Source organism: Malurus melanocephalus, unplaced genomic scaffold (assembly GCF_030028575.1).
Source record: "Malurus melanocephalus ecotype Western Australia unplaced genomic scaffold, MMel_1.1 scaffold_394, whole genome shotgun sequence".
Lineage (NCBI taxonomy): Eukaryota > Metazoa > Chordata > Aves > Passeriformes > Maluridae > Malurus > Malurus melanocephalus.
The window spans coordinates 121,330-146,480 of NW_026623626.1; the positions used below are offsets into that span (position 1 = coordinate 121,330).

Genomic DNA, 25,151 nt, shown 5'->3' on the forward strand with positions numbered 1-25,151 from the left:
TTCCCGCGTGTGCTAGTGCTTCACACCACCGAGAAGAGCCTGGCTCTGTYCTCTTGGCATCCCCCTTCTTGGCAGTGCTGGTGGCCTGAGATCACCTCAGCAYGCGTACAGCTGGGCTGCCACCTGCCCAAGCCTACCCGGCTCCCGCTGCGGTCACCTGCCACCTCAGGGAGAGGTTGATTTTTGTTACTATTATTTTCAACTCGGTGGAGCCCTCCTTTGAGGCTGGGCAAGCCCCAGGCCGCTGTGTTTCCGAGGCGCTGGCCGGGTCTCGGCAGGGCCGCAGCAGGCGGGGCAGCAGCAGGAGCAGGGGCCGGCGCGGCGCGGCGGCCGCAGGAAGGGGAGGGAAGGCGGGCGCGCGGCCGCCGCCATCATGCGAGCGCCGCCGGGGCTGTCGCGGCTGCTGCTGGTGGCGCGGGGGTGGGGGCGCCTGGGCGCCATGTCCCGCTACAGCACGGAGCAGCGGGGCCGGCCCAATTCGCCTGATTACCGCCTCTACTTTAGTAAGTAGCAGTCCCGGGCTCCGTTAACCYCTTCCTTCCCCGTCCCGCGGGACGCAAGGAGTGGGGAGAGGCGGCGGCTCCCCGCTGCCGCGGAGGCTCCTCGGCCGGCCGAGGTGATGCCTGAAAAGGCTCCCGAGCTTTTCCCCCGCTGCAAGGGGAGAGCAGTTTTGTAGMGAATGAGGGCGGATCCTTTAGATCCCGCCTTTTGAAGAGGGTGCCGGCCTGCTCAGCCCCGGCCCGTTCGTGCCCTTGCTCAGCCCCGGGGGGAGGTCGGGGGTGAAGTGCCGCTGTGTGTGCCAGCCTGGCCGCGGCGGCCTGTGGCACCCCAGGGACAGCTGTGGCAGGCTCTGTGGTGTGACAGCCCAGCCTGTCTTTTGTGACCAGGGCAGCCCTCCCTCCCTCCAGACACGTCACCGAGGCGGGAGGCTGCCATCCAAAACGTGGGGTTCCAGCCCCGAACGGGAGCCAGCGAGTGGCGGTGCGAGAGCGCGGGCAGTGCTCCARGAGGCGTCTCAAGACGCAGGGAGAGCTTCAGGGTGTGTGGTGTTCGTTATTACGCATTTTCGTAACAACGTCGTCTTATTTGTGTGCCACTCCTATCGCGGTGGGCTTGTACGTTTCTGGCCCGTTGACCTACAGTCAACTCTGACGTCCGCCGCTGCCCGGTTGGCAGCACTGCCAGAGTTCCCTTGTGCTCATTCCCAGGGCTGCCAGAGCAGGAGCATGTCTAGAGAAAGTCACTTTATTTGGTGGGAATAAACAGCCTACCACTAAACTTCGTTTTATTTGGGAGGAGCATCTGGGAGACTTCCAGGAGTTTCAAGTCATCTCCATTTACTTCTCTTTGCTAGGGTGGTCAAAGTCCAGAGCTAAGTGATGTTCCTTGGCTGCCTTTTCCTTTACTATCAATAGGGGTGATAACAGAGGAGAAATTCCTTGGGATTTGAGTTAGTGTTTGCACTGTTTTGATCTGATACCTCTACTTGAAAAATTTCAGCATACACTTCAGTGCAGTCGATTCCTAGCTAGAGTTGTAGCAAGGCTGAGGTGCAGATTGGGCCCCATTAAGTTAWTGTCAATTTCCGCTGGTCTCAAGGTGTGGCATTTCCTATCTAAGGCCTAGACAATTATCCCATCCCTTACTTTTTTGGTCAGACTTTGGCTTACCATAGTGGGGTATTTGTGGTCATGAAACTCAGTTTTTTAGAAATACAGTGAAATTACAGGTGCAATGTTGCTAGAAACTGAGATGCATTCACTTATCACTGATGGAAATGAGGTTCCTTTGGGCTTTTTGTTTGTTTTGTTTTGTTTTTTTTTTCATCTGTTAATGGTTGTGTATGGCCAACCATTAGGGAGGAGAAAAGTGAGTGCAAGAAGAATCTTATCCTTCTATAGCCTCTATTGCTAGGTAGAAGAGAAGCATAGCAYTGAATGCTAAAGGAATAACTTTGATTGTAATGAATCCTTGTCAAAACAGTCAAATTCCTTGTCCTCCATGTAGGTTAGTACTTGAAATTAAACTTCAGAAAAAGTTTAACTGATGCATAATTGTAGCATATATACATTTCTGTACTGGATTAGCAATACCAAGATCTTATGCCATATCTTTAGGTTTGCAATTCTACTTTGTTTTTTCTTCCAGAGAATGCAGATGGTAAATATATTTCCCCATTCCATGACATCCCGCTATTTGCTGGATCTAAAGAGGTATGTATTTATGCTTTGAAACACAGTTAGTTTCACTTAGTAGTTCTGTTGGTGTTCTTTAGGTAAAAGTGTAGGTTTTAAAAGCTTTTTTTTTGGTAATCAACAAGGAAATGGTGCCAGAAAGGACCACTCTAACCCAGACTGATGCCTTATGTAATAGAGGCACAATAACTACACCAAATTTTCTCTGCTAAGTTCGGTAACTTGCAATGAAACATAATGATTCCTGTGTAGGCAAGCCTGGGTGTCTCTTTAAGTCTCGGAGTGATTGAGGGCAGGAGGAATCCTCACTGTATCTTGTGATAATTCCTGTGTTTAAAGTTAGTGTTTATGTGCTCTTGAATTAGGGTTACTCTTTTTAAATCATCAGTTTTCTACTCCTGTTATTAAAAGTGTACATTTCTTTGTAGTGGATGTACAGTACATGCTTCTGTAACTTACACTGGCTGYCTTTAATTCCCAAAAGGAGTATTATAATTGGCAGCCAACAGTAATGCCCAGGAGAGAAGTGGTAATCACACCTTTGGAGATTCGCAGTGCACGAGGTGCAGCTGAGCACTTTCACGTCTTGTTAGCCACCCTCCCTGGGGTTTCATTACAGCAATAATGAAACGGCTGTTTTGTCTGTCACTGATGGGAGAGCTGCCAGTCTTTGGTTTAGGCTGAGGTTTGCTTATCACAGGGTGCTTGTGACACAAACAGGCTAGGGGGGTTTGAGCCGTTTCTTGTTTTGTTGCTCAGTCTCTGGATGATATGAATGGTGCAAAAGGTCAGTAGTTTGAACATGTTCAGATGGCGATTTCTGAACTGATGAACCAATCTCTTGAATTATTAAAACTGAGAGATTAAAAATCTGAATGAAGCCTTTTTGATCAGCAGACCAAGTGCTAGTCAGTGGAAGAGGCAGGTCATTCAGAGTGTCATTACTAAGATGCCATGTTCAGTCTGTGCTATTGCTGGAAAAGCAATGGGCATTTTCATCACATGTTCCCTGGAGGCCTTGCTGTCCCTGCATCTAGAGTTAAAAGTTTGGAGGAGTAAGTTATAGCCTGTGATTTTGTCAAAGATTAAATTAGTGAAATTAGGGTACAGTSCTGCTGAGTGTGGAGAGACTTTTATTTTGTATGTGAGTGGGGAAATAGCRTTCCACCCAATACAGGGCCTGAAGGGTGAGCAAGAAAGGAAGTCATTGTTAAGGTCTCTGCTAATTTTGCCTTGTTTGTCAGAGGATGACTTAAGGAGCTGTTTGTTAGAGTCTTTCCATGCCCTGGTCTAAGATTTGTGGACTTCATGCTGGATACATCCAGCCTTATTTTTCATACTGGTTTTGTTTATTTTGGATTTATTTTGGATTTTTTTTGTCTTCTTCAAGAAGACAGAAGGATGACTGTTTTTAATCAGTTGAGTATGGACCTAAATTGCTGCTTTAATTTGTTAGTAGCTGGGAGAAAGTGCATGTGTTCTTGTACATTTTTTAATCTTCCTTTGTTAATGTCTTGAAGGTTAAAATTTCACAATGAAACAGAACTGAGTACTTACTTTTAAAAGTTAGAATTTAGGCCTTTGTGCTCACAAAGGGATGTTTCAATTGCATTACAAAGTACTGTTGCCTGTATTTATGAGACTACAGTGTTGCTCTCTAGTGTTCTTTATACACTTTGTTTCACTCTGTCCCTATAGGATAAGGAAATTCCTGCAAAGAGGTCAAAAACTACTGGATCTGAGGTACTGCTAAGTTCTTTTTGTTTTTTTTCTTTTCAACTATTTCCTTCCCAACATCACTTCTGTGCAGAGTGAACTCGCTCTCACTGAATGTAGTTGACATATCTTCAAATGCAAGTCTTTTAGGAGAAGACTTAAAGGGATTTCATATTCTCCTCTTTGAATGGACCAGAAATGTCAGAATTCATTTATTCATCAAGATATTCTCAAAGGCAAACACTTATGCCAGTCTTTCAAAGGTTTGTTATGACTATTGCAGTGTAGATTTGTTATCTTTTTTGCTACTGCATTCAGAAACATTTGCAATAAAACCTCCCTTTATGAAATATTCATTATGCTCTGACAGTGGATAATCCTTGGTTTATATACAGAACTTCAGAAATCCTAAGTATGTTAGGGTAGAAATTATACTAAGTATCTGCTTTTCAGAGCTGAGGTTATGTTGTTTTCTATACTTGGCTGGGAAGCCCAAATGAAAAAAAAAACGCATCTGCTAACAGTTCAGCATTATCCAGCACTGAAGTTAAGCCTAATAGAAGCCCAGAAAATATGGAAGATCTGCTTAGGCATTTTCTATGAGACAAGATTTGTTTGTGCAAGCGTCTTTTCCAAAATRTAACATTTTTTGCTGTGCTTTGCCTGGCACAGGCTCATCTAAAACTTACTAAAAGAATGTGAAAGAAAAAAGTGAACCAAGCTATGCTTGAAGTCCGTAATACATGGGGGATGAGTCTGTGTCCCAGTCGTTATCTTCTCCTATCTGTTTGGCTAGGCATTGCAAAACTGTAACTACCCATTCAATGTGAAAGAACTGTCCTAACTGTCTGGGTTCTCATATTTTTGCATCTAGTATGTTAGTGCACTGGTTCTTGTGCTGTACAGCAGTCCCCACACAATCCTCTACTGTGTGTTTCCCTTTGCTCTGTGATTCTTTCAGGCTATAATGCCTAAGTAATGTTGTTTAGATTTCCTGTAGCTTGGTGCCCATTTACTCTTTAGTAAATATAGAATCATGCCTGAAAGAGGAGTTATTCAGGAGAAAGAGTATGTGCCAGTAGACTTTTATCAAAATCATTGTCTTTCAAYATCAATTCTTATTTACTGCTCCTGCTGGCAAGTCAAGTATTCTGTTCCTTAGCTGCTTATACATATTGTCTGATGCAACSATGTTTTATGCAGCATCTGAAACTGTTCAAAACTGTACTTGTCTGTGCTGGGAGAACCATAGTAGCTTGTTGAAAACCATATTTCTAGTAGCCTATGGAAAGCAGGGAGAAGGCCAGTGAGACTGAGCAGCTGCTACTTCCTGGGCCAGTRTATTGTCCAGAGCTGCTTCACATAACTCCTGCTGTGAGAGAGCTCTGGACTGTGGTTTAATAGAATACAGAAAATGAGGAAAGGCAAATGTATGTGTCAATTCTAGTGGGCTTTTGGTACAATTAAGCAAGCAAATGTGCAGGCTATAATCTTCCTGAACATGCTTGGTCKTTACTTAGATGGTGAAATGTGAGAACACCTTTTTCATCATAATCTTTGGGATTTGGGGAGGAGAGAGAAAACAAGGTGATCTTTGTGTTCAGGAAAGCACTTTYTTCTTTCTACACTATGCTCTTCTGCGGCTCTCCTCACCTTGGCCTGGTGAGAGATGGGTCCTTGTATGCGGGGAAGCATAGCTTAATTAGGGAATAAAGGGAAAATGAGGAATTTAATGTCATGTACTGATTTCAGAAGACCTGAATTTGGCCAGAATTCAAAGGTGATAGTTCTTCTTGCCCTGGAAACACATCTTTGAAACTTGTGCTTTTTGGGGTGGCAGTTATTTTTTACTCCGGACAAGGGCAAGCCTTCTTAAGAGTGTGTGTAAAATGATGCTGAGTTGGTGTTTATCAGATGGCATAGATGGCAGTCTAGGTATAGAAAATGAAGATAATTTTGCAAGAGTCTCTTTAGTCTGTCTGATCTACTTTAAACTATCCTTGGTGTTCCTGCTGCCAGAAAAGAAGGTCTCAAAGTAGAGGAGTTTCAGCTTTCAGTATTTGTAGGATAGGGAATGTACATCCTACAAGTCTGTRTCAGCTGTTTTGCAKTCTCAGTTTGTAGTTGCTAAGGGAAACACTATTGTGTATCTATATTAACTGTTTTCACTAGTTTGACAATTTCTTGTAGCATTTTAGATCTTCCCTAACTCAGATCAATTTAGCTTAGCGGACACTGTTCACAATACACCTTTTTGCTTTTGCAGATGGTTTTTGGTTTTTTGAGGACAAGAGAGAAGTTATTTTGTGGTAGAAGCTATGCTGAAAGAAATAATATTCAGCTCAAGTCTTAAAATTACTAGCAGCTTGCAGTCAGAACCCCTGCATTGCCTTAAGCATTCCAAGTACTTGGAATCCACTCCTGCCYGAGTAAATCTCTGTGAAAGGTTTCAAAAGTTTCACATCTCTGTCTGGAAAAGTGGATGTTTTTGCTAGGGTTACAGTCAAAATTGTCAGAACCTGACTGTTGAATATGGTTTTCCATGTCTGGCAGGAAGAAGGTTTGAAGAGGTCATAATTTTCTTTTCAAGACAAATGTGACATGTTGCTTCCCTGCTGTAGTGAAAGGGTTTCTAATCTACTTGTCATTGTATATCTTTGGTGAARTATTCACATGTCACATCATTCAGARGACCCAGATATTCTTGAATAAAAGTTTTTTTTTCATACGTTGGTCCGGGGAAGGAGTCTGTCCAAACATGTAGGGAATAGAGTCCTCTGACTTGCAGACATTTGCAGGAGTATTTGGAAAAAAAAAAACCGCAAAAAAAAACCAGAAAGAAAGAAGCAAGACACCTCTGGGTTGCACGGTGCTGGAATGCTCTTGTGGACTTCAGCTGATGTGCTTCTGTGAGCCAAAAACTTGTGATAAATTAACTAGACAGAGACATAAGGGGTCATCAGAGTGGTCATAGAGTCTGAATAGGTGATATGATAGAGGATCTTGTGCTTCCAGCAGTGTTCAAAACTAGAGTCAGAGATGTCGTTTGGTTAAGTTGGTATGTTTCATAAGAAAGGAGRGGCTGTCATAATTCTCCATCCAGAACAGGTGCACACTTCATGCTGACTTTGTATTCTGCCTAACTACAGCCTCTGTGACAGTCCTTGGTGACGTTAGACAGTTTTTCAGTATATGTAAYCTGGGCTGTAGTGTGTCCATTATGTGGTCAGGGATTTGTGTTCCAAATTTTAGATTACCAGAGGATCTTTCACCCCGATGCTTGAACTTGCCCAGAGTTTTGCTATGAATTTGTCCATTAGTTGCAGCYTTGCTTTGTGTTCTTGTAGATGAACAAATTCTGAGAGTGGAAGTAATCTTCGCTCAGCAGTCCAGTTGAAATCTACCCAGAACACAGATGGTTTCCTGAGTAAGTCRCATCAATGATTTGATCCAGCTTCAAATAAATGATTCCTTAAACTTTGGGAAGTTGGTGTTTCATATTTATTCATGCCATGGTTGTAGACKGTGTAGTTTTTCAGGTGAATTTGTCCGATAACTGGTTTATTGGAGAATATGCCTGACACCAGTGAGATTCCTGTGTGTAAAATCTACCAGTACCTATATAGTGTTTATGATTCCCTCTTCAGTATAAAATGAGGGAAGTAAACTATCAAGAGAGCGCAGCCACTCTGTGTTTATGCTGGACATTGCATTCCTTTTCTGCTATGTGGCATGTTAATTTATATTGGAGAAGCTCCACTGTCTCTTTGGTGTCCAGATGTTGCTGGCATCTGGTTTGTTGTTGTAATTGGCAAATACCTTTTAGTAAGTGTTACATTGGAAGTGCTTATAACATGGCTACTCATTTAATAAGGAAGCCCCCCTCCATTTATTTCTGGATATATTTCACAACAGTCTGTATTTACCTTCCCTTTTTTTTCTTTTATTTTCTTTCTTCCTTTTAAATAGCACCCTTTGTTCACACTACTGCTGGACTGCAGCTTATGATTTTCATTCTTGTTAGTCCTCAGGTGCATACTGTCATGTTCAGTTGATAGCTGATGAGAATCCCTGCCAAACTGCAAGTGAGCAGACAGGAAAAAAAGGAAATGATACCTGCTTTTTCTTCTCTCTTCTGGACTCAGAACTTCTCTATGGCAAAGAGTCAGCAGCCCGCAAATGCTGCTTCTAGTGCTTTGAGAATTTTTTCAAGCTTTCCACTATAAAAATTATTAAAGTAACTGTGACCTTCAGCATATTRCTTCTCCTTGTCATGCACTGTGAAGGCAAATTGCAGTCTATAGAGGTTGCTCCATTTCTGCTTCAAATTAGCTGAACCTTCAAAGTTGAGCATTAARGGTTGTAATCCTTGAGCAAAATCAGACCTATTCAAAGCCCTTCCCTCAAGTGTATGAATTAAGGAACTTGGAATGACTGGGAAGGGAAATAGTTGAACAAGAAAGGGAAAGTTAGGTAAGGAAGAATTGGTTTTGAGAGGGGTATAGGGCAGTGTAGAAAAKGCAGGTGTCAGAAAGGTCATGGGACTTTTTTTTCCTTCTGATACTAAATCAGGTTTCTAAGAACAATGCCAGACCAAAATRAATTATCTTTTGTAAGAATCTGTACAGCCAGGGCTAGCTGTTATTTTTGGCCGTCAATCTTAGAGGAGAGAATAATGATTAACAGTTTACCTGGGTACAACAGTCTGTATTTTCCTTGCTTTTCTCAGTACTTGCTGTACAAATATGCTGAAGTATTTTTGTATATATTTTTATCTTTCTGTGKTTTTYTYATTTCAATAACCAAAAACTGTTCCYGTTCTCTGTGTGAAAGACATTTTTGCTTGTCTCAGCAAAAACTCTATCATGATACATTGAAAATGATGTTCAGCGGAAATGGAATGCAATAAGATGCCAAGAACTGTTAAAGACAACACCCCAGTAAAGCAAACAGTTACAACCTACGTGAGTTCCCRTGTAATGTACTTAGGGTGTAGTTCTTAGGAAATGAAGGATATCATTTAGACATATTGGTTGTTCCTACTGATGTAATTTTCTGCCAATTTTCTTATTCAGTTGTAGGAATTAGGAAATGTACTTTTGACTTCTCTGTGTTGAGCAAGTAGATTCCACACCTCCCCTGCCCCCATCACCTCTTCAAGGTATAATAGAGTTTAAGTACAAATGTCTGTATTGTGTTCACATTGACCCAAAGTCAAACAAACTACGTAATACCCTGGGTTGAGTGTCCCTCTGGGCTCTGCAGCTCCCTTTCCTTAGCACATGGATTCTGTCCCTTTTTCTGAATCTGTGACACTGTTTCCTCCTCTTTTCTTGCATGCTCCAGGAATACTGTCCTGAGGAAACTGTCAGCCAGCTGAATTGGCGTGAGGCTGCCTGTAGCAACTCCTCCTTCTGCCCTGTTGCACATTCGGCTCTCATGAAGTGGAGTCCCTTCTGTATGAGGTGCTTGCAGAGCTGGGTTAAATCTGGACTCTAGCTAACAAAAAGCTCACAGGCAGGCCAGTTGCCTGCTGTTGTACTGAGGCAGTTAAATGGTAACTTTGCAAACAATAGTTTTTGTTTAATGAGAGATMTTTTTTCTGTGATTTGAAGGTGTGTCACATGGGCTGTTGAAACAGTCTTGCCATTGCTTTAGGGGTAGAAGTGCTTACTTAGGGGTTTGGTGAGGTGGAATTTTTGTTTTACTGATTTAAGATAAAAATATCAATTACCAGATGCATTCACCAGCCAAAACTAACCACTGAATGACACATGCAGATGGTAATCTGTGAAGACAGGTGGTGTCTGGCACTTACATTTCTGTTTTCAGCTGAGGCAGGGACAGTTTTCAGCAAGGGATGGAGGACAGCATTCAAGTGGTTAGAAGTAATAGGTTCTTAGGTTTGGGCAAAAAAGAGTGATGGACACATTCCTGCGTGATATTTACTCAAGGAGGAAAATAAAATAGGAGAGGGGAGGAAAATAAATCCTTAAAAATCAGGCGAGTCTACTTCTCTCTTTCAATCTGTCAGAATATCTAGTATGTGCTCTCCTTTCCACATGAGTGAATCTAGTCTCACCACTGTGAAAATTTGATTGCTCTATAAATAAAACTTTTTATTTTTAAATGTAAACACTGAATGAAGTCATTAATCTTTTGTAAATGCTTGTGGCRGCTTAGCATTAAGAAAGTAGTTTTGGTGATTTTTTTTCACATAGAAATTAATCTGTCAGGCTGTCACCTTTAAGAYTCTTGACAATTCCCATTTGACTGATACCAAAAATTATGGGGGCCTGGTCTTCAAGCTGAGTTAAATCCAAGTGGATTTTTTTTTATGTTTTTCTAAGTAGCATTTTATTCATTTCAATCCAGTTGTAGTCCAGCCCTGACAGTTGATTTGGTGAAGACCTGGACTAACTTGACTAATTAAAGCTCAAAACCAAGCTTAGAGGCTGCTGAAGCTTTACACTCTGCAAGGTCAGGAAAGCATATGGCAGCATCTAAACAACGAAAATACAAGATTATGGTRGAGAGGAAGACATTGTGTGTAATTCCAGTCATAGTTTGTAAGTTTTCTGCCTGTAGCTACCAGTCAGAACAATTCCTYGACCTGCTTGGCAGTTCCCTAAGAGTTTCTTGTTAGCACTGGCTTTCATGCTGTGCATTTCTGTTCTYGAAGTGTTTCTCAGGTGGATGTGCAGACTTTTTTTGGCACTATTCCAGCCCTTCTCTTACCKGCTGGTACATGCATGTTGCTTTCTTCTGTCTTCTTGCTCCATGTTGACAGTTTTGAGCCCTCTACTTTTGTTTCGACTGTCCTTATATACATAAGGTGTATTTTATAAAACTGGAGCTTATCTGAAACCGTCCTCCTTTTTTCTTTTTTTTTTTTTTAATAAATTTTTGTCATGATTTGCTTGGGAAAAGTGATTCCATTTGACATGCCACTGATTGCAGTATAGGTACAGTACATATGGATGGCAAATATAGTTTAAATTTTTGAGGAATTGGCTGTCAGGATTGTGCATAGCTTGTGATCATAGTAGAAATGCTGCGTGACAGGTGGGTTTTCCTTTGCTTTCTTGCTTTCCACATTGTGGATTGTTTTGGGAGGAGGTGATCGTAGAACCATTGGAATTACTTCATTAAGACTGTGACATTGACCCTGGTAATGGTGTTTGTTTGTTGCAGCTGCAGGGTACAAAGAGCAAAAATATATACAAATATTTAAAGGTTCATTGGAGCCTTAACTGTGGTGTAGTTAAAGAGGTCGTGCAAGTCTTCAGTAGGTGTAAATTTATGTTTTTCSTACAGATCTCCACAGAAACATATTTTGTCTTTTCTGACCTTTTGCAATTGCWAATATTAATAAGAGTCTTCCTTGACTGTGAAGAGATGTCCCAGGCAATGTGATATTTTGGTGTTGTTGTAGTAGTCTTAAATAGGTTTCAGACCTTGCTTGATGGTTTGGTCTAGTTACCCAATTCAAATAATACTCCTTGGTTGTACTTAACTCAGCTTCATTAGAAGAAATCTTATGGCAGTTACCCAGAGTTTCTCTTTGGAAAATGTTGCTTTAACCTCCTTGATACGAAGGCGTATACTACTTATTTTTCTTCTAAAAACATGGAAGTTTACATGTTTATTGGGTTTTTTTCCTCCCACACCCCCTTAAAACAGTTTTCACTTTGTTTCTGTTCGGAAGAAGGCTAACACAAATCTGAGGTGTCTGGGTCCATGCCCTTCCTCCGCCATCACTTTTGGATTAGTATCCCCTCACTTCAAACAGATTTGACTGAGAATCAGAAGTGTCATTTGCATGAGTTTTAAAAAAATAATGAGGCAAAAGAGAAGGGCCTGAAAAAATAAATTCTTGGCGGGGAAAAAGCCCAAAACATTGTCCTTTCCGTTGCTTAAGGGAGCCTAACTGTCCTATAGAAACATCCAATCCTCTTTGACTAATATTCTGAACCATTGCCTCATGGCATACCATTCCATGGACATTCTGAACATTTTGTGAAGAGTAATATTGACATGGGAACAAAAAAMATCGGGTGTATTTCCATTGTTGTTGTTCAGATTCTCAAAGGAGTGAGGTGAGGAAAGGGTGAGCCATGGAGGTTGAATTAAATTGTACAAATAGAAGTGGCTGTAACAGAGAAATGTGGTGTATGTTGCTGCTGAATGCAGAGGAGAGAATTTGTGTTACTGTGAACTRCTAATTGCCCAGTGGAACTTATTTTCAGTTCTGTCACTTTTTTTTTGTTTTAGGTCCTGTTTAATATGATTGTAGAAGTGCCTCGTTGGACTAATGCAAAAATGGAGGTAATTAAGAAAAATATCTATTTTATAGGTATTTGTGGAAGTTATGACAGTGCAGTGGCTGCCAGTAGTCAGAGTTTAATCACAGTTTGGATTGCTCCTTACACATTAAARTGTTCTGTGTTTAAAAATTGATTTGAAGTGGTGCATATGCTTTCCTTGCAATTATAAAAAGTGTTGAGGTTCTAATTGTTTTCCTGGTGGAAACAGGAAAAGCAGGTGGGCACTGCTTCTGGAAAACCCTCTGYAGAGTGCAGCATATCTGCAGCAGAGTCCTGGAGTACTGACTTTTAGGATGCTGTCCAGCATTTAGACTAACTCTTGCTTGCTTATRGAGCATTCCACTCAGATTATTTAATTCATCATTTCCACTGCATGGTGTGCTAGCCCTAATCCTGACAAGTRGAGTTGCAACTAAAAGAGCATTTCCTTGTGACAAAAAAAAAAAAAAGTACTTGGGGACCTCACTGGTTGAAAGCATCTACTCCTCCACGGTTTTACAGGTAGTAAAATCATCTGTAGTGTTTGTGAAACAGCAGTGGTTTCACAATGGCTCTCASCAGGATATGTCCTGTCTTCCTGAACATTTATATTAATTTTAGGGATACTTCCCAGATGCTCTTAAGGAAGTTTGTGGTTGAGCTGTTAACTCTTAATTGTTGAAAATAATACCAAAGAACCTTCCTACCTTATTATTTGAGATTTTGTTCTCCTTTCCCTGATGTTAGAACTGTATTTGCCATGACAGTTGTTACTCTTCAAGCAGGGTTACCTCAGATATTTACCCTGTATTTTAAGGTGATGTTTATTGTGGAAGCTGAGTTCTCTTTTGCAGAGGATCCCATTGACAATGCTACTTGAACTCTGCCTAAAGCTCACRTTGCTTTCCCTCTACTTCTTTCAGGAGATTATGTCAAGGGTAAAAAAACTCTCCTGTTAGGTTCAGAAATAACTAATTGTAGACTTTTTGGATCTGATGGAGGAGACTAGATGTAATTTCCTAATATTTAACCTTTAATATCTTCAAAATTTCCTGTATTAATTATTAAGGCAGTCATTTTGCCTTGCCATTGTGTTCTGGCAGTCCTTCAGTCTGGACCRTGGTAAGCTGCTAATACCTGCTATTACCAGATCTTGTCTGCTGAGATTCCCTCATACAGAATGGAGACTGTAGGAAGTTAAGCCTTGCATTAGGATGAATATTACTCACTGTTATATCCCTTATGACAGATCTTCTGCTTACCACCTTGTTGTATTTTTGTTCTTCTTCCCTTCCTGCTCTGTTACTTCTCTTTGTCCCAGTTTACATCAAGAAAACGCTTTGCTCAGCTCCACTTCTGTTAATGTCCCATATTTGAGCTCTTCACTCTTTAAGTTATGACCAGAAGCAGGTAGAATCCAGCACGAAACCAGAAATATGTGGACCTTTATCTTGGCTCTTGGGGAGGGTTTGCTTGTAGAATAAGTACATGCTATTGGCAGGTTAGTGTGGTTCAAAAAGTTGGAATTCCTTTGGTGCATCAGGTAAATGACAGGCATATAAAGTGAATATGGGCTAAGGGCTGTGTGCTTATGCAGGGAAGCTGTGCATCACTTGAGAGTAACCTTTTAAGCCTGTAACAAATGTTTTTTTCACTCAGATGAGTGTTTGTAAGCAAGAACCAAGCTTGCATGGGTTGGACTGTGGTGTGTTACAGTGTGAATTAGCTGTGGTAGGTAGCTCACGGCAGTGGATATATATGTATGATTTGTATATGGAGTTTGGTGGGAGGATGTCATTGTTCAGCTGGAGTTCAGCTCTTCTGTAAGTACTTCTTTAAGAATAAGAAATGGTGTCTTAACTTGCTCMAAATCTGCTTTAAGTTGGCATTTGGTGACTATGGAGAACTTGTGAAAAAGGGTTTGTATGCTAAGAAGTGATTGGAAAAAAGGGGAGTTTGTGATTGGAGAGCAAGGAGCAGAGGGCAAGAAAATGAAACATTTCCTTTGTGGCTGTCAAAGCCCCTTGTTGTTGGAAAGATGTGCCACCATTTGCATRTCTGTTGAACTTGTATTATAAAGTGCAGGAACTTCTGACTTAAGTTCCTTTCAGTTTTTATGTTTGACCATGACAGTCTCCTTACAAATTTATTACTTTCTCTTCTAGAATCATTTTTTTCTTGCATACTTTACAGCATTATTTAATACCTTAATATGCTGCTTTTTGAATATGACCCTAGAGATTCAGAGTGAGGTTATGGTTCTTYTAATAATCCTCAAACCACAAGTGTGTGCTGCTAGATGGATCTTTCTCTCTGGTTGGGTATGGAATGAAGTGCTTTCCATTTTAACATTCTCCTTCTCTCTCTCTCTCCCCGCCCTTTTTCACAATCTGCTTAGATTGCCACTGAGGAGCCGTTGAATCCCATTAAACATGATATAAAGAAAGGCAAGCTTCGATATGTGGCAAATATCTTTCCTCACAAGGGTTATATATGGAATTATGGTGCCCTCCCACAGGTAACATTTTTGTTATAATGGTGAAAGTTTTCTGTCTTCTGTGTAAATTGCCTTGTAAATCCTGGATACTGCCTGAATGCAAATCAGCAGCAAGAGGTGATTCTCTTTGATACATTTGTAAATTAGGATTTTTTTTATGTTGAACTTTATTGTGTCCATAAATTTTAATCAGAATTTGGATGTGGGAGTAAATATGTGCTGTGTTTTCAGTAAGGAGTCAAATGATGAAGAAATCTCAAATCTTAGGCTGTGTCTCTGWACTGTAGTSACAGAAWTAAACTGTCATGGTCTGCCATTMAAGAATACTTTGTCAAGTAGACCTTTTCTGCTTAAACAAGGCATTTATTTAAAAACTCAGTTAGGATTTTCATGTGTTGCAGCATGAATTTTAATTGGGATTTCTTAATATCTTTGTAACAAAGAGCAACACAAGGGCTGTTCTTTTTTAGATTAAACCTCAACTGCAGTATTTAAATTTTCTTTGAACTATGAGACTTTACTGATCATGATGCRTTCAAAACTTTGAGCCTTGAAAAAGCTTAACTAATGGCTGAAATTTTGAGTGTAATGAAAAGTTTTAAACTTTTTTCATTTCTGTGAATAACACATTAGACTTAAATTATTATAGAAGAGCATGATGGGACTTGAAAAGAGCAATTTATTTTATTTACTATGTATTAACTATATAAGCAATGAAAGTTGAGTGCCAAAAATCTTAAGCTTACGTGTTTGATGTCTGGGGAGGAGATACTAGGCAGGTGCTGGAATACAGCAATGAAGTTCTTCAGTCAGCAGTGTCAGTTGACAAAGTTTCCAAATAGGTATAGTTGGAGACCAGCAATTCCATTCAATGTTTTGAAATTCATACATTCCTTAGWGTAAAGCCAGAATTATTGGAAAATGGGAATATCTTCCTGCACCAAGTGCATTATTTTGGACTTAGAATACTTTCTTCAGGAGAAATGTTCATCATCCTTTGYTACCTGGTGAGCCAGGGAGGGCTGGACATAATTGTCATTTTTATTTTTTACTATATTCGACTGTTTGCTATCATATCAGTAGTTGCTGTGCTGTCTAGAGAAGAATGCTGTTCCTTCCTTCTAACCTAGACGTGGAGAGGTATGACTGGGCAGAACAGTAGTAGTGGTATAATGCAGCCTTAAATAAAAGCCACTRYGGAAGGATGAGAGGACACARTCTTAAGCTGTGCCAGGGGAAGTTTAGGATAGACATTAGAAACAAATTTTTACAGAAAGAGTGATTGGGCATTGGAATGGGCTGCCCAGGGAGGTGSTGGAGTCACCATCTCTGGAGGTGTTTARGGAAAGACTGGATATGGCATTTTGTGCCGTGGTWTAGTTGGTAAGGTGGTGCTACATCATAGGTTGGACTTMATGATCTCCAAGGTTTTTTCCAACCTGATTGAYTCTGTRATTCTATGAGGAATACTGGAAAAATAAATATTAAATTTAAATTTTTTCTTGATTCCATTTCAACAGTTTTTTCGGTAATGATTCTGCTGCCTAAACACCTAAGCATATTCTTTTCACCATTTTGCCTTCCAGTATCAGTCAAGTTCTCAAGAACATGTTTGAGGTGGAGTTACAATCATGGACAGCAGGAGCTAGCAGTACAGTTGCTTGGAAAAAGAAGTTTTCTATAATCTTTTCAACAATACTTAATTKGACTCAAAATTCTTAACAGAAAAGCTTCTCAACTAGAATGAGTTACTYATTGCTAGTCAGTAAGAGTAAAAACAAGTACTTGCCTAGTAATTTAGTATACCTTGACTAGAATTCCTTGCATATTCAGTGCTCTTAACAGGAGTTTAAACTTGCCTCTTTAGTCTTAAACTCCTAGCTGTYTATTGGAATGTACATTTCTCAAGACACTCAGGAATGCTTCATWCCTAAATCTAAAAGTTTTAAAAACTTATTGGGTGCTGACAAATCTGTGTGTAGGATTGTGGTTAGCTCAAAGCRTAGATGTTTTGAAAATAACTTACGTTGATATCATGGTATTTAGCAAGTATTATAAAAGTGTAGTTGTAAAATGTCCCAGCTTGATCYCACAATCGCTAGTAATTAGAAAAATCCATATTCAGGGTGCTCTGATGCCTTAATCACTGCAACTGGGTAAAGTGTATCTATTAGGTAATTGACAAACGAAAAATATGTCCTCAGTAATCCTTATGTCACTTGTCCTGAGCATGAGTTACTCAGCGTCAATCAATTACTCAGGCTGTTCATTTTTTCTCTTCCCATTGAACAAACCTGTTCTCAGAAAGCTGATGTTTTTATTGTTGTTTTTACTAATCCTTGTAATTTAATGGTAAGATAAGTTGTAATTGCTGTTCAGCTGGTAACYGATAGTTCTCTTTTGTTTGACAGACCTGGGAAGATCCAAACCATACGGATAACATTACAGGATGTTGTGGGGATAATGATCCTATTGATGTTTGTGAAATAGGTTCAAAGGTTTGTCTTTATCAGGATTWATTTAATTTATCAAGGTTAACTTAATAATTTGATAGCAACTTTTAGAAGAGACCRTCAAATGGAAATCAAGAAAAAATGTGTTAGTAGGGTTAGGGGCTAACAAAAGTGTCAGTAGAAGATCTAAGCAGGGAGTAGGTAAGGAGATGGTGAACTTTTAAGAAGGAGGTGAAAAAGTAGGATTTGGTAAAGTGTTTGTACTGGTTAAAAGGGAAAATAAAAGAAAAGCATTCTGAAGTTGTGCAGCTTGACAGTAAGTTTTGAGTGAAGGAGGTGAGGGTTAAACTTTTTGGGAAAGGAAAAGATTTATTTCTTATTCTYCTGTTAGTAGTATTGGAGCTAGGAATAGATTGCTGAAAGTTGAGGAAATATGAYAATGTCATGTACATTACAATTACAAAGTTGGACCCACAAAGGAGGTAGGTTTGAGTTTACTTATGGATGCAAACAAGTAGACCCCCTTTTCTTGAGAAGACAGGAACCTGCTGCAGTGTTGCAGTTATGAGTCATGGAGTATGAGGATGGATGACAAAGAGGTGCAGCAAGCACCATTAGTAGGGATAAAGGAAAGATTTCGCTCTCTGAATGAAAATTCTACATATCTAGAGGTAGCAAAGAATGGAGAAATGCTGTGTATCAAAAAYGGGGTTATGAAATGGATGAGTTTGAAAGAGGGGTCTCTTAGGATATTTAGGTAAGGGGAAATTTAGTTGGTGACTTCAGGGAAAGTGGCTTTATTTGGGGTAAGAAAACTAAAGATGAATTTTAAGGGATCCAGAAAGAGTCATGAAGGAAATGTTAGCTGATAAGGAGAAGGCTCCCAAGAAAATACCAACATAACAATTTTTGCATTTCTGGGGGAGTGCTGAGTTGGAGTCCAGAGGAAGGARTAACAGGAGAGAAATTAGGATAATGAGTTGAGAAAGTAGAGAGTCAAGGGACAGGACAAAGTTAAAAAATTAGTATGAGACACTTGTGACTTGTAGTTTGGGGGGAGAGCCAAGGAAGTGTGAGGGAACTAGGGTAAAAAGGAAGGAAAAAAAATAGCTACTTGTCTACTTAAATAAATGGTTACTGGAGGATTGAGGATTGAAGGGAGAAAGACTGAAAATTTTTAATGGCTCTGTACTGGGTTTGCAGACCTGTTTTGCAATTCTGTTATAGCTGCTGGTCAAAAATGTAAAATTAGTTTTTTGTAAAGTAAGAGAGAAATTCTCTATGTTGTTTTCCAAATCTTTGTGGCGTTACGTTTTGTTTCAGGTTCGTTCTTCTGGTGAGATTGTTCAGGTTAAGGTCTTGGGAGTTTTAGGTCTTGTTGATGAAGGAGAGACRGATTGGAAGATAATTGCCATCAGTGCAGATGACCCAGAAGTTCAGAAAATCCATGGCAAGTATTTTTATCTTTCTTAATGCAGTATGTCAGAAACTTACACAGGAGAGTGGTACCTGAGTTTAAACTACCCAGGATAAGAAGAGRCAGACAGTGRAAAKGGAAAACTTGCTYTTTTTTGTTGTTGTTTAAGTCAGGTGCTTCCTTCAAGAAGTACATACGTGCTTTCACACTAAACTTTTAAAATGGTTTGCTTGGATTTTCAAGAGGACCTGTCATGCAGGAAGTSTTTTGACTTCTGAAACACAACTGCCTTAGAAAGTGACCTCCGATAATTACAGGCTTATCTCCTGTGTAATAGTGCATATTTACCTGCTTGTATTATGTAGCACACYGCTATTTCCCTTGTTGAAAGTGTTTGTTCTTTTTATATTTGCAGRCATTGCATTCTGAAAAGGCTGTGCATTTTCAATATCTCGCCACTTTTAAGAGGATTGGTTCCAGAGTTTGTTGTTTAGTATGAACAATTAGGTTTCACCTTTTAGCTTGAAACTTTGCAAAATACATTGTTAATGCAGCTCACCCTAATCAGCCTCGATGGTGACTAGCTGTGCAGGGAGAAATAATTCTGCTCAGACTTGTCCTCCCTGCGATCGTTTTTCTGGTATGCAAATGAACTTGAATACTGAAGTGTGTCCATGTGAATAGCACATAAGGTGTACTTCTGATTGCAGATGTGTTAAAACTGCAGGAAGTTTTTACGGCACAGTTTTKTAAAGTGCAGTTTTTCTCTGGATAAATGGAGGTTTGCTTCCTCAAATGGATTATTACTGGGAATCATGAGAATTAAGTGAGGAGGTTTGTTCTAAAAGTGATTGTTAGGAGACCAAAACACATATATACCATCCAGTGTGTACAATGAGAGCCTGCTCTTTTGTTGGTAGGGAGCACCAAGGTGCAGAGTGGCCTTTCCRTATGAATAGAGCAATCCAGTAGCTTTATAAAGAATTATTCTCAGCCATTGGGGTTTTTTTCATGGTTTCTGAATGTAAAGTATGTCACTGGACTAGCCCTTCATTCTCAGTTTTCTTGCAGGTTGCTTTCACATGGAGAATACTTGACTTGTGGGGAAAGAAGGGGAGAAGAGGAGATGAGGAAAAGGAAACTCTTGGGTTGATGCTGATTAAAATCATTGGGCAGATGCATTACTACATAGTGTTTATGACTCTTTAACTACTTTGACAGTTAGAGATTAAGAAGTTCAGCTTAAGGAAAGAGTAAGTAATAGTTTGCTATTAATGTCAGTATCTATTTAAACCACTCTGTAATGGACAGAGAAATGCAATGTGTCGATAGTTTTAGCACTTGGTTTCTAGACACTGTTTTGCTTAAACACTTACCTTTTCTCCCTAGTAATATCTGAGAGAATGTGGTCAGAAAAGTGGATGAAAGAATTCAGAAGGAGTCTACTAAATAGGGGCAAAACTGGCAGCTTTTTCCAATATTATTTATTAATTTGGGTTAACTATCTGCATTTGAAAGCTCTCTGCTAGTTTTTTTTTGGTTGGTTCTGTTTGGTTTTTTCCCAGGTAATGCCTGATTTATGTCAGCTGTATTACAGCTGTACTTTATTTGGAAGGGGAGGAGTAAGAACTTCAGTCTTTTTAAAAAACAAAAAAGTGGGAACAATGRGCAAACCATTGCATGTAATTGATTCCTGTGTGCGTCCTTTTTTATCAGGAAATATGTGCAAAACTTCAAGAAGAGARCTATCCTGGGATTCAGAGAAATGTAGAAATATTTATCCAGTTTAATATGATTTCCCTTTGGGATTGGAGTTTCAGCCCAAGATTTACAAAAGAAAGAAAAGGGGGAGAAAAAAAGCCCCCATCTGCTTTCACAAAACGTGACTGGCTTGCAGTGTTTAACAGCAATCATTCTTCAGTCTGAAAACAAACAAATCTGTCGGAGCAGGCAGTACAATATGTCCTTTATACTTGTTTTTCCCCCTTCCTGAAGTTAATTATTTCAGCATAAAGGGATGGCAGCTACAGATAAAACTGGTCTCTCCCTCAGTAATTGATGTGCTGCTGTGTTACGGASGTGGCCTCCTGGGCAAGATGAGGCTAAGTGTTGCCTTCTAATCCTGTCCAGTCACTTCTGTATCATTTGTTAAACGTTTCAACTGGACTGAGAATCATCACATTTGCTTTCAGCTCAGTATGTGCAGAGCCCCCAGTGAACATTTGGAAAAGATAATTCCGAGACACCAGAGTGGTGATTATTTGCAAACCCCATCCTGAGCCCACGCCGTGTGTTAACTCCTCTTGCCGCTTTAAGCACACCCCAGGTACCTGGGATTTTCTCCTTTTGGGATCATGATCGTTCTTATAAGTGCAATTGATTTTTCTGAGACTTCACAGAACTCAGAACTGAGAAGTCACAACTTCTGAGTGCTTCTCATTGTTTATTCATAGCACTCCACTGGACTGTGTCCTGCAGGCATTTATTGATAAATACTGGTTTAAATTGGAAACCCTGCTTAGAAGTCTCTCTTTCACACAGAGCAGTGAGAAACTCTAGTTTACAGTGACAATACCCAGGAATGATAAGCAATGCGTAGCACCTATTTAAGTGGGAACTGTGCCATCAGTAGGAATAGCAGGGACTTAGTGTCATTTTGGAATGACTTTGTAAAGTAATCTGTTTGAAATAAYAGCACTTAATTCTGGTGGGCATGGGGACAATGTCTCACCAAATACATGCTGTATGTCAGATGCAGATATCTGTGTGAGAAAGTTTCTTTTGGACTACAACTAGACACGTTGAAATTTATYTGTTTGAGTAAGATCTGTCTCTGTGGCTGTTGTGTTTTGCTCAGGCAGTTGCTAGGCAGATGGCAACTAGTGGACCAACAGAGCAGCTTTAGACCAAGCAGCTCTGAGAAAGGACCTGAAAGTTCCTTGCAGAATGAAACACTAAATCTTGGTGGTGTAATAGGCCCATTTGCTTTCTTTATTTTGTTGTTGCTTTTTGTTTGTTGCTTTTTTTTTTTTTTTTTGCAAAATAGCCAGAAAGAGAAGTGAATTCTCCAAGTTGCTTGTCTGCTTATCTCATAGTTTGGATTGAATTTAAGATATTTCAGTTCACTTGTGTGTATATCTGATGTACTTTACTAGTTTGGGGTCAGAAAGTAGAGTGATACTTCTGTGCTATGATTTGGTCTAAGTGTATGTGGCATCTTCATACTGGACAAGAGGTTTTAGAAATCACTAGCAGTTGAAGTAGGAATTATGTTTGAAGCAGCTTATGAAGTCTGACTTTCAAAAGGTCATCTTGCCCTCCTTCAGCAAATTGGACTAATCATTTATGCTGGATAGCATTTTGGAGGTGATTTACTGGCCTGGAATCTTAGCAGCCATTTTTGCTGCCATTGCTCACTGGAAAGATGCCAGAATATATTCAGCAGCAGTTGGTGATGTTTGCTGGCTTAATTGTGCTGCCATTTGCTGGCACTGGTGTAGTTAACTGTGTCGTGTTGCCATGCTGCTTTTRCAATATGCATCTCAAGATAGGGTTAAGGGATCAAACCCTAAATGGCAAAACTAAGGCATGTTGTATATTTTGTACCATATATTGTTACAGACCTTTGTATGTGAGTGTATTTTTTAACAGAGAAGCAGCAGAGGCCCAGAGGCCCTTTGTTGTGGATTTGTGTAAGCCCTCAGCATAAAGAAATTAATTATCTGTAGCAAGGCTCCCCTCCTACCCCCTGCACAAAATACACCAAATGCCTTTATATGGAATGTAGCTGCTGCTTCCTGTAAATGTTTATAAGATGTTATTAAAAACATATGTCCTCTCTTCCCACAGACCTTGTTTAGAAAGCTTGCTGCAAACATGTTGTTTTAGCTTTGCTTGCAAGAAGCAGCATCTGTTGTACTAAAAATGGTAGTTTTGTATAAATGCTTTTGTTGCTCTGTTCTATAAAGCCAGCTAGAATTGGGATCTRCATTTGCACCGGCTTCCTAGACGGAGCAATTCTTGGTGCCAGCCTCTTACAGATTTTCCTTACGGACACTGAACTGCAACCTTTAATGTGACCCACTGTCTCCTTTTAACCCTTGGTGCTTAACTTTGGTGCCCAGAAAAATGAGACCTATGGTTGTACATAGGCAGTATAGAGAAATTCCCACTTACAGCCTGTGGGGACAATGCTGATAAAGTACCTGCGAGAGCCTGACCTTCTGCTCTGTCACTTTGAGCAGGGCTTGCTGGCAGAGGTAAAACTGCTTGGGCCGTGTACATGCTTGCTACTCCCAAACCTGCCCCTTTTGACAGCAGTTTGAGTACACAGCTCTAAGGGAAGATAAGCAGTCAAGGTCAGRAAAAAGTGTCTTAACAGTGTTAGCTGCAGAAAAGATCGAAGCTGTTTGCTTTTTAAAAAAAACAATGATTTGTAGCAATCTTCTATAGATATTAGTGTAGTAAATGTATGCTTATTGTGATTTTTTTTATCTTTCTTTGCCTACTTTTTTGTTTTCTGAGTGTGAGTTTTCTCCTTTCCCCTGATATCCCAAAGAGGTTTAGATTTCACTGGAAGACAATCTGTCTTTCAAGCTTTTCTATGGCAACTTTTAATGAACTGGAGAGGTGGCTGTTGAGTGATGCAGGAGCTGCTGCATTCCTTATATTTTGTATTATGTGCTGACTCCACAGCAACAGCATTGATACTTTCTTGGGGTTTGTTTTGTTGCATTGCTGCACTTTGTTCTGCTGCTTGCCACCAATTTCCATTAYAATATGGAATGTTCTGGAGTCTTGAATTCAAGCTTTTAAGTTTCATTTGATGTTCAGTAGCTATCCTTCATAGTGTAGTGAAGCATAGGGATGAAGGAAAATGACTTGCAAGGAGCCCAGGAAATAAAAGCAATCAATGCCCCCCTTCTTAAGTCCTCAAAACCAGAATATGCAGCATCTATATAATGCYGTATTCCAATTGTGTTTAGTTTTAGGCAAGGTATTTTCCAGTAGAGAGAGTGTGAAATCCAGGAGATGATTCTATCCATGAAGATACAATCCCTATCATAAGGAGATAATGAACGTCTGTCCCAAAGCCTATCCTAATACTTKAGTCCTTCAAATAAGGATAAACAAAACCTATAAATAAGGGACAACAGATGGAGAAGTACCAAGTGCCAGTTASTAGACTGTAAAGTGCTTTTGATGAAGTGTTTTTATGGGAGTGGGAGGCAAATAACCAACTAGGGAGGATGAAGAAGCAGAATTAGGAGAGATACTTGCTGGAACAGGAACCAGAAAAAAGGAGSAGCAGTGTGAGAAAGTATGCTTGAATTTAAGTAGTGTCTGGAGATGGAGGTCTGGAGTTTGTCCACTGCTGGGAGCCAGGGAAATTGCTGCAGCAGCCTGGTTTGCCTTACAGAGTCGAGGAGATAGTGTCTCTTCAACAATTGTTAGATATTGTGAATTCAAGCCTCACAAGACGAGATGACAAGGGCTCAGATTGGGTCGGAATGTTCTTGTGCTTGGAGAGAAGTGGATGATACATTGGAGTCCTGAAATGGATTTGAATTGGAGCTGCAGTTTTATTAGTGCCCAAGTGAAGCATTCTGCCTCCAACCAAGTTCCCACCCTTTTCTAAATCATTCCTTCTTGGTTGGTCTCTCCCACCCACCCTAGTGAAAAGCTTCTTGTGCTCTTAAACACGTATTCCAGCTAGAAGACCTGCCTCTAGCACTGTCTTATGTGCCCGTGCTTTTTTTCTGGGGTTCTGCCAGTGAAACTCCCTGATCTACAGACAGATGGCCAGCAGCCAAGTTCAAAATGTGTTTTACTCTTAGTCCATAAACACGTAGCCCTGTTAAGTGTGTGCAAAAGCAAAAATTTACATGGGGTTCTTCAAGGTTTTATGTTTTATTATTTGAGCAGTGTGTAAAGCTGTGGAATTTGGGAGTGGCATCCATGATATGCCTGTAAACACTCAAGAGTGTCTTCTCACATAGGTCTGGCCTTGCAGTTCAGCCTACTCGTAATCTCTCTTGGTGGTCCGCTGAGAATTGAATGATCTACAGCACAAGACCTTTTCTCTTACTGTTCTCTTCAGAAATACTTTCATGTCTTTTTTCAGGTTCACAATGAAATTAAAAAAAGACATTTAGGCACCTAAAGATGRAAAGTACATGACTAGATATCAATTCCATGGACTAAGCAACTCTGAATTTATAAGACTGGATAGACAAAAGAGTATCTTGGCAGAAATCACTGCCAACCAGATGTCATCGAGGCATATCTATGGGAGAAGATAATGAAGTAACCAAGCAGTACTGAGAGAGAGCAAGAAGGAATAAGGAAGTGAGACATAAGTGAGTGACTTAAAACACTAGAGAAGGAGAGTAACACCATGGAAGGCAGCCTGAGCAGAGTGAGATTATGGAATARTTGGTAGACTACAGCAGTAAAAAGTCAGTTCCCATTTCCATAAGAAATGACTGTGGAAAGGAAATAGACATAAAGAGACGATTACACCAGTTAAAAATACTTGGCCTCTGGGAAGGACAAAATCCTTTATTA

The 25,151-nt window shown here is 40.1% G+C and overlaps 1 protein-coding gene across 1 annotated transcript in view; it reads left to right on the top strand.

Moving 5' to 3' along the window:
• The first annotated feature begins 336 nt into the window (after positions 1-336).
• PPA2 (inorganic pyrophosphatase 2) overlaps positions 337-25,151 on the top strand; it is a 34,540-nt gene continuing 9,725 nt past the window's right edge. The window contains exons 1-7 of the mRNA XM_057379240.1: positions 337-503; positions 2,149-2,213; positions 3,894-3,938; positions 12,186-12,239; positions 14,616-14,735; positions 17,126-17,212; positions 18,491-18,617. Coding sequence (XP_057235223.1) covers positions 374-503; positions 2,149-2,213; positions 3,894-3,938; positions 12,186-12,239; positions 14,616-14,735; positions 17,126-17,212; positions 18,491-18,617 — 628 coding nt within the window. The 5' untranslated portion in view covers positions 337-373. The remainder of the gene's footprint in view (positions 504-2,148; positions 2,214-3,893; positions 3,939-12,185; positions 12,240-14,615; positions 14,736-17,125; positions 17,213-18,490; positions 18,618-25,151) is intronic.